This window comes from Necator americanus, chromosome X (assembly GCF_031761385.1).
Source record: "Necator americanus strain Aroian chromosome X, whole genome shotgun sequence".
Lineage (NCBI taxonomy): Eukaryota > Metazoa > Nematoda > Chromadorea > Rhabditida > Ancylostomatidae > Necator > Necator americanus.
The window spans coordinates 18,809,978-18,818,546 of NC_087376.1; the positions used below are offsets into that span (position 1 = coordinate 18,809,978).

At 43.9% G+C, this 8,569-nt stretch overlaps 6 protein-coding genes across 7 annotated transcripts in view; all 6 read right to left on the reverse strand.

The window, feature by feature from the left end:
- The window catches only part of RB195_024088 (uncharacterized protein), a gene marked incomplete at both ends in the record, with an annotated part of 402 nt that extends 178 nt beyond the window's left edge, over positions 1-224 (reverse strand). Inside the window, one exon of the mRNA XM_064211754.1 lies at positions 1-224. This exon is cut by the window's left edge and continues 178 nt beyond it. Within this exon, the coding sequence (XP_064067635.1) occupies positions 1-224 (224 nt within the window).
- The window catches only part of RB195_024087 (uncharacterized protein), a gene marked incomplete at both ends in the record, with an annotated part of 10,787 nt that extends 10,340 nt beyond the window's left edge, over positions 1-447 (reverse strand). The window contains one exon of one of the 2 annotated variants that reach the window (XM_064211752.1): positions 271-447. In XM_064211752.1, coding sequence (XP_064067633.1) covers positions 271-447 — 177 coding nt within the window. The remainder of the gene's footprint in view (positions 1-270) is intronic. The other variant, XM_064211753.1, reaches the window with a different exon arrangement.
- Positions 448-548: 101 nt separating this feature from the next.
- On the reverse strand, positions 549-809 carry RB195_024089 (uncharacterized protein; the record flags this gene model as incomplete). Its single annotated transcript, XM_064211755.1, has 1 exon — positions 549-809. One exon carries the CDS (start codon positions 807-809, stop codon positions 549-551), a length of 261 nt encoding a protein of 86 aa, XP_064067636.1.
- Positions 810-1,057: 248 nt separating this feature from the next.
- On the reverse strand, positions 1,058-1,429 carry RB195_024090 (uncharacterized protein; the record flags this gene model as incomplete). Its single annotated transcript, XM_064211756.1, has 1 exon — positions 1,058-1,429. The coding sequence occupies one exon, from the start codon at positions 1,427-1,429 to the stop codon at positions 1,058-1,060; it is 372 nt and encodes a 123-aa protein (XP_064067637.1).
- A 2,213-nt stretch (positions 1,430-3,642) lies between these two features.
- RB195_024091 (uncharacterized protein) lies at positions 3,643-3,912 on the reverse strand (the record flags this gene model as incomplete). The annotated part of the gene is made up of 1 exon (XM_064211757.1): positions 3,643-3,912. One exon carries the CDS (start codon positions 3,910-3,912, stop codon positions 3,643-3,645), a length of 270 nt encoding a protein of 89 aa, XP_064067638.1.
- Positions 3,913-8,040: 4,128 nt separating this feature from the next.
- On the reverse strand, positions 8,041-8,304 carry RB195_024092 (uncharacterized protein; the record flags this gene model as incomplete). Its single annotated transcript, XM_064211758.1, has 1 exon — positions 8,041-8,304. One exon carries the CDS (start codon positions 8,302-8,304, stop codon positions 8,041-8,043), a length of 264 nt encoding a protein of 87 aa, XP_064067639.1.
- Between the last annotated feature and the right edge of the window lie 265 nt (positions 8,305-8,569).

Consider the following 8,569-nt stretch of genomic DNA (forward strand, 5'->3'; position numbering starts at 1 on the left):
TGCTTATCCACGCCGAGTGTCCTCAGGTCCTCTCCCACCACCTCAGTCCAAAACTTCCATTTTCGGCCAGGTGGCTTCTTCCAACTCAAACCCGACAAACTCCTCAGAACTCGTTGAACAAGAGGATTTGCCCGCCTCCTTAATATATGACTAAAGAAGCGAAAGCGATTTACTTTAGCCACTTTCGATGGCGGTGCAAGATGTTCATATCTTTCACGTGTCATTCGCCGGTATACCCATCAATTTCTGCGTAAAGATCTTGTGGCGTACCCTAGGCCAAAAGTAGCCAAGTAGCCGTCTAAGCGGCTTTCGTTCCGTGCAATCAAGCCTCTCCATCACCGTAGATATGCTGAACAAGTCTCCGATCCCCACGTAATAATAGGGCGAATTGCGAATAGGTAGACTCGCAGCTTGACTTCGTTGGTGATTGGGATCAACCACAGGCATTTCTTTAAGGAGTTGAATGCAGAAGTGGCCTTAGCGCATCTCTGCTGAACATCCCTCTCATAGCTGTCGTTGTTCTTCAGCGTACAGCCCAGGAAACAGAACTAATTGACGAGTTCTATCGGTTGTCCGTCCACTCTGATTCCCGTTCGAGATCTCGAAGAGATCCACATCTGCTTGTATTTGTCAGAGTGTAGACATAGTCCACAGGCTGCAGCCAGCTTCGACACAAGGTTCACAACAAGTTGAAGTTTCGTACTGCTCTCCGCCAATATAACATACTCAGCGTACTCAAGATCGGTCAGAGGACGTCCTGATGGCGCTAGAATGATATCAGCAGGACACTGATATACTATTCTTCGCATAATGTCGTCGATGACAAAACTGAACAGGAAAGGTCCTGCCACTGCCCTTTGTCTTACTCAACTCCAGAAACGCTAATCGCATTGGCTTCGAATACCGCAGATTTTGAACACTCCCCTGACGATGAACATCTGGTCAATCGTAGATCGGCGAGGACGAAACCCAGCTTGCTCGTCGCGCGTTATTTTTTCGCGATGTTTAATGAGTCGATCTAGGATGATACGCTCAATACCTCGTACATAACACGCAGCTAAGAGATTCGTCGACAATCCCTAGGGTCCGTGACGGATAACTTCATGTGGAGGAGAAATATAGCGTGTATCCACGAGTCAGGTGTCCTTTCATCTATCCATACTGAGCGGACGATCTTAGTCATCTCATGGATCCCAGACGGGGGAAGATATTTCAGGACTCCTGCTCTGATTCCGTCGTCTCCGTAAAATTTTCCTTTTTTCATCTTTTGGATGCAGACCAGAACTTCCGACTCGGTCGGTTGTTCCTCTCTAACCGCATATGTCGGTCTATCAACGTGCTCGAGTTCAGGAACTGACGGCAGCTGCAGGCTCAGCAAGGTCTTGAAGTGCTCCCTTTGGAAGAGTTGCTTCACCGACAACCAGTCCATTGGTTGTCGGTTCCAGGCGGTTCAGGATTTTCCTTGTGTTCTTGTCCTCCTATGCCTTTTTAAACTCCTACGCTCCTAACGTCCATTAGTTTTCGCGATTTTTTTGCAACTGGTGGCGCAACTTCCTGCTCAGACGCTTTCCCTGGTTGAAATTGGCAGTGCTGCTTGTGGCGCATAAAGATTATACGTGGATTTTGTTTCCGCACATGTAAAGGCAAACTTGTACCGCGGCAATAGAACCGGGAGCGTTACCCTTGCAGCGTCCTGTATGTACTTTGTGAAGGATTCCGCAAAGCTCAACTTCTTTCTGGCCCCGTACTCCAACACGAATAGACGCACATTGGCGGAATTTCGTTCTGCATTCTCCGTCTTTCAGCCCTGCCATGTCGATTTTCGGTTGAAGAGGAACTCCTCGGTTTCCCGTCTGGAACCGTATCTTGAAGCTGAGAAGAAGTGGACAGTGGTCAGTGACGAACGCGACGTCCTAAACAACTTTAGATTTTCGGAGATCTGAGCGAGGAATGTTCCTCGCCAGAACGTAGTCGAGCTGAAGTTTTAGAGTCCTCATCTTCCGCTTGCGCTGCTCTTCAGGTGTGAAAAGGGTTGACCCTGCCGCGTGAGCTAATGGCTTCAATGATTCTTTTTAAACGTGGAAGCGATGATGAGGCCCGTCTGGTAACATAAGTCGACCAGACGGTCACCGTTTTCCGACGTGCGCACCGCTGGATAATATCATTTTCCTAGCACATCGGGTTGCTCTTCGAGTCCCATCTTCGCATTTGCGTCGATTCCGACAATGACCACCTGCTGGCTTGGTATTTTAGACATCAACGCATTGACTTCATCATAGAAACGTCCCTAGTGTTGTCCCCAGCGGTTTCCGTAGGTGCGTGAGCACTTACGATCCAGAGTTTACGTCCTCTGCAATCCCGCAGTCGTAAAAAGGCGCATCTTGACGGCGTTGAGCCAAATTCCTCTTCCAGATTGTTGTAATCTCTCCTTACAGCTATAGCTATAGCTATAGCTACCCACCTACTTTGTTCTCGTCAGCGTCGTTGCAATATGTGGTGTAGTTTTCGATGCTGATGATGAATCGACCTCTTACGCGTGTTTCCTGCTGAGCAGCAAAGGGCCGATCGCAGAAGCTTAGACAGGGCGGAATGTTGTAGTTCACTCGATAGTGTTAGGCAGTTCAGCGTGACGAAACGAATGGTTGTTGCCAAAGATTTCATGGTCCCTTCGGGTATTTGACCTTGCGGCTTTTGGCGATGTGCTAGACGACAGCACCTTTTTGCAACGCATGACAATCTTTCGCCATATGACAGTGCGTATAGCTCGTACGTTCCCAATGCCTACACTCGAACGCCTGATTGTGTTTAGTTAAAGCAAGGCCACCACGTGCAGGTAGCAATCAGACTCGTATACGCGGTCCCACGAAAGATATTAACCGAAAGATAGAAAAATCATAAGTCACAATTTTCCAGTTTTTTTTCATGACCTCTGCAAGAAAAAGGTACTCTACCTTCGAGAAACATCAGTATGTTTCCAAAGAGAGTGCAATAAGTTTTGTACTCCACTGAAAAAAACAAACAGCATCGTTAGGGCACTACAAAAATGATAAGCATGATGGAAATGAGTTTGAAATAAAATGTACGATATTAGCGCACAAGAAAGAAATATCTGCTAGGAAAGCATTGGAAGCATTCTGGATTTCTTTCTGGAATCCGTCCATGAATAACAAAAATGAGTGCTTATCAATTGCCAATGACTTCTTGCCGTTCGTAACACTCTGTGAGCTATAAGGTTGTCCCACATGCAGTTCCTTAACGTTATCCAGACACCGGTAATTAAGGATACTGCACAGTGCGCAGATCTCATTCGCCTTGGTGACAATCTTTAAGAACGTGGTGGTTTACCAACCCCGTTAGCCGGTGAAACTGGTCAGTTGTTTTCCTTTTAAGGTGGTGTACTTGGAACAATATCGAGGGTTGGCAAGGAGAGAGGAGGAGTTTGATGGGATATGCATAGTATCAAAGACCTCGAACCATTTTCAGGCCTTTGAAAAAGACGAGTTTGTTGAAACGTCAGGCCAATAAAAAAGTTTCATCTAAATCTCGTTGGCAAAACAAGAAAACATAAATACACTATTAAATGCCGAGGTTTCAAGAAGAGAGGACTTGGAGATTGGCGTTAAGCATCTTCTGGGGTCCCCTTTAGCGTTTTTTAGTCCATCTATCGTCGATTCCTCTCATAATGTGACCGTCCCTATCTATGCTTTGCTTTCGATATATATTCCACTGGGTCGCAAGGACATGGCATTCCTCTTGGGTCGGAGCTGCGGCATCGGTGTCTGCCCACGTCTCCGCTGCGTAACAGAGCGCTGGAAGAACTGTCGAGTCAAACAGATGGGCACGAAGATCTTGGTCCGTCAGTTGGTCCGTAGCTTCCCTGACGGATGCAAGTGCTGCCCATGCTGCTCTCATCCTTCTATTCAGTTCTTTCTTCTATTTGTTTTCATAGAACGTCCGAAGTATACGTATGACGAAGTTTCCACGATTTGGGAGCCTTCAAGTTGTACTCCTCCGTCCTCGAAGTAGGCGTTCTTCATCATCTGTGTCTTCTTTCTGTGTACTCGTAGTCCTATTCTCTTCCCTGCTTCGTTCAATTCGTTGACTATTGTTTTTGCTTCATTTGTAGTGCTCGAAAGAATGATGTCGTCCGCAAAACGAATGTTCGAGAGAAATCTTCCATCAACACGTATGCCCCTTTCTTCCTAAGAAAGTGATTCCATTAACCATTGCAATGCAGCCGTGAACAGCTTCTGCGATGTAGTATCGCCTTGTCGTAATGGGTATGGTGAGGGGGCGGTATGAAAGCTGTATCTTAGTGGTAGCACTTGGCAGTTGGCTAATGTCCTCACATACGACGCGTCCACGCCTTGATTGACCAGCACTGACAGTATTGCATTCGTTTCTACGCTGTCGAAGGCTTTCGCAAAGTCAACGAAGATTAGAGCAAGGGGCAGGCAGTATTGCCGGCAAACCAACCCTTGACGGAATCTAATTTGTTCTTGACGCTGGGGTTCATCCAGCGTCCTAGATATGCTCGTGAGGATGATCTTAGTGAATACTTTCTATAACACGCTCAGCAAGCATATCGGACGGTAGTTTCGGAGGTCCTCTCAGTCACCCTTCTTTTGGATAAAAATGGTTAAAAAAATTTGTTGAAAAAGCAACAATGATATTTGGGGACATACTGCAGTTCTTATGAAGTCACCACACACAGTAGTACGCTCGGTAAATAGTATAGCATGAAAATGCAACGAATCCGAGAATAATAGTGTCTTCATAGGACAAAAAATCTTATCCACTCGAACTAAATTAAAATTTGACCCAATTGCATCAAAAGTTCTATTTTTAAGAAGAAAATGCTATATACATACATATAGGCAACAACGTAGAGTTTAGAAAAAATGCTTTTGAACAAGAATTTCAGGTGTGTTTTGAAACAGGATTCAAGAAACTGCTGGAATATTCCTCTCTGTTCCCCTAAAAGCTATCATTTCTCCCTGGATGTTGAACCGTGATTCGTTTTATTTAAAAAAAACTTTATAGATGGTTCAAATCTCGACATTTGTTCCCCGATGAAGATTTGTTCCCAGGGGTGGAAAGTGAAAGAATGTGGGAAATTCCCAAAATCTCCTTCCTAGAAACATGGAGAAGTCTCATTTCGATCACCTGAACTTCATTCGAACCTCGTTTTATCCGAATCTTCTTAGATTAAAACATCTATCAGAGGTTTTTTTTTCACGTATGTAGGTTTAGGGTAACCAGAAGAAATGGGACAGACTGCTAGCTGTTGTTGGCTAAGCCACGTGAATGCACCGGATAGGATCAGAACACCAGTGGGACCCAGAAGTAGAAAGTTTGGGGTCTCTGCGCAGGGAAAAATAATCGCAAGAAATTCATTATTCATGGAATAAAGTGTACCCTTGAAAACACGGCCGATGGATAAAGTGTGCAGTTGCTTTGGGTTGTACGCAAGCGTAGAGGAAAGCATATAAACTCGTACACACACAAACACATTAGTGAGCAGATTTCCCTTCGGCTGCACGGTCGATGGTTCGAAAACGAATCCGGAGGCCAGCCAACCCTTTCATTTCTCCAGGGTCTACAAAATAAGTTTCAGACGTCTGTGGAAGGAAAAAATACAGATTTAATAAACCGAGTAGCCGCCGCAAGTCATTGTGTATAGGCTAGGCACGCGTTCGTAAACCTCAAACGATTCTGAATTGAAGTGAATGCGTTGGCGCATCCCAAACGGATTGATTACCGCCAAGAATTTTTTTAAGTATACAGCAGTTATAGCAGTAGCAGTTTATAGCATAAATTTATTGATGTCATTATTATGCAGAGAAAAGATTCACATCAAAAAATAAGGTGATGTCTCCTTCGAAATTTCTAGAAATTTCGTCCTTGCTTCACGGAAATATCTACGCGTTCGAATAAACTACCTGCTGCTGTTGGATATGTGAGGAAATCTGGTGTGTTATGCAGTTAATTTGAGTTCCTTGTAAACATATACAAAAAAAGGAAAAAAAGGAGAAATTGTCGAGAAATTCAATGGTATTCATGTGCTTATTTGCTACCGAAAATAAGCACATGAATACCATTGAATTTCACTGAGAATATTTTTTGTTCGTCTGATAAAATTCTCAAGATCCATTAAATCTTTTGTTCTGTGATTCTTCCATTTGTGCGAGTTTTCAGAATTTAAAGTGAGTTTTCCACTGGTCTATAACCTTTTCTTTCTGGAGGTACAGTAGGATCGCTAATTCTTCGATAGAAGACGAAAAAGACGCGGATTCGCATCTTTTTCTCCTTTTTTTTCATAACTCGCCTCAATTTGATCTTTATTATAAGATCTACACATCAATAGATTGGTTAGCGCGAGCTCTACCGAATGAATGTATTTAGAACTTTCAAGACTTATCAGGGAAACAGTTTTTTTGAAAGAAATTACCCGCGGGTACACATTAACAAGGCTGAGTCCGAGATAATTGCGCCCCGACAATATATGATTTTTAACGTGAATAAGTTTTTCGAAAAGTGAAATGATAGTTGCGTATTCGTAATCTACATACTATTGCGAACAATTTGATATCTCTCACAGCTATAATTCCGTGATTCTGAAGATTTTGAAATTTGACTAAAGTGAACTAAGTTGACTAAGTGTTTCAACTCCAAGAACGACCGACATTACCAGCTTAAAAATTGTCTTCTTACAAAATCTGCAAGGAAATTATTTGTTGTAGGATGACCTTGTATCTTGAGTTTCCAGCTTAAAAGGATTTTTTGTTTTTTGCAGCTAAATTGACAACTTCAGTATTTCGCATTTTTTACTCTGATTTTTGGCAGTTCGTAAATCGCTAACAAATTAGGTTTGCGTTTTGTTAGAGTCATGGAATTATAACTGTGAGAGATATCAAATTGTTCGCAATATTATGTAGATTACGAATATGTAGCCATCATTTCACTTTTTGAAACATTTGCTCACGTCAAAAATCACATATCCTCGGGACGCATTATCTCGGACTCAGTCTTGTTAATGTGTACCCGCAAGTAATTTTTTCAAAAACTGTTTCTCTAATAGGTCTTGAAAGTTCTAATACAAATACATTCATTTAGTAGAGCTCGCGCTAACAAATCTATTGATGTGTAGATCTTATAATAAAGATCAAATTGAGGCGAGTTATGAAAGAAGGCGAAAAAGACGTGAATCAGCGTCTTTTTCGTCTTCTGTCGAAGAATTAGCGATTCTATTGTAGAACGTCATGTGGGGTGCGGGACAAGAGGTACCCGTGAAAACCGGCTGACCGCTCCTGTCCTCCCTTCAGCACCGCGCTCCTCCGCGTAATTACGACTGCCGCTCCGCCAGCTATACATTCTCCACGACCGCCTGAGATCACCTACACCCCGCCTACCTATTGCTCTCTGATCAACGCCGTATCCAATGTATCCAATGTAACTTTACATAAGTAAAAATTATCTCAAAAAGATGCTCCAGGGAAAAGAATAACATGCATATACTTCCACACATCTCATAATTTAACACATTTCATGCCCTATGTCTTCGATATAAACTAGCAGTGCATAAGTATTTGTTTGTCACGATGTCATTCAACAAATTCGTGTTTCGTGTGCGCCGCTAAGACTACATGAAGTGGCCACGAGACCCGAGGAAAGTCTGCTGATATAAAAACAGGTCCGGGGCTGTGTCAGGTCTCATCTCTTGATAGCGACTCGTACTTCCGAAGAGAGAATCCGTGGTGGAGTTCACCAGTGGGGATGATCGGGCTTGACACAGGAGTTGATGAACGGAAAAGGTTCAAGTAGAACCTCTTCGTAATGGTTTCCATCTCACGACGAAAAGACGTGCGAGTCCCGCCTTCGCTCAGCAAGGCTTCTAGCGGAATATTATATTCGCGGAGATCCCTGCGGCACTTGTTTAGACTCGTTCTTCCTTGTGCTGCTTCCAGAATCTTTTTCTGCCTGTATTTCAAGAGATCCTCCTGCAACGGTTTTCTGCAGCTAGTGTTTGCTACTAACCGCTTAATGTGCGATGCATTCGCTCGAAGCTTCAAAGTCCTTCTTCTTTCCAACATTCCTTGGTGATCTTCGAAATTCTATCCAAGTTTGTCGTGCGTGGCTTCGAGGCACGTTCAGCACAACTCGTAATCCTCTGAGCAGCGTCTCGTAGTCCACGTTTGCGTCCTCTTCGATGTGCCAGTCACCTTGGGACAAGGAGTCCTCGAGTACGCAATCATCGTAGACTTCTTTCTTGCTCCGTTGCCAATAGCAGATTTTCTTTTCCATCACGTGGCTAAGTCGTATTTTCGCACGAAAGAGACGGTGATCAGAACCACTACAAAAGGATGGTACTACCGAGACGTCAAGTAGACACCACCTGCGGTTGGTGAATATGTGGTCGATCTCCACACGAATCGCACCATTGGGCGATTCTCATAACCACCGACGATGATATTTCCTCATGAAGAGAGAATTTTCATGAAAGATGGAAAGAGGCGAGCGGCGAGAAGCAGCTCGGCGAGACGATTGCCGTTTTCATTCCAGTCCCCAG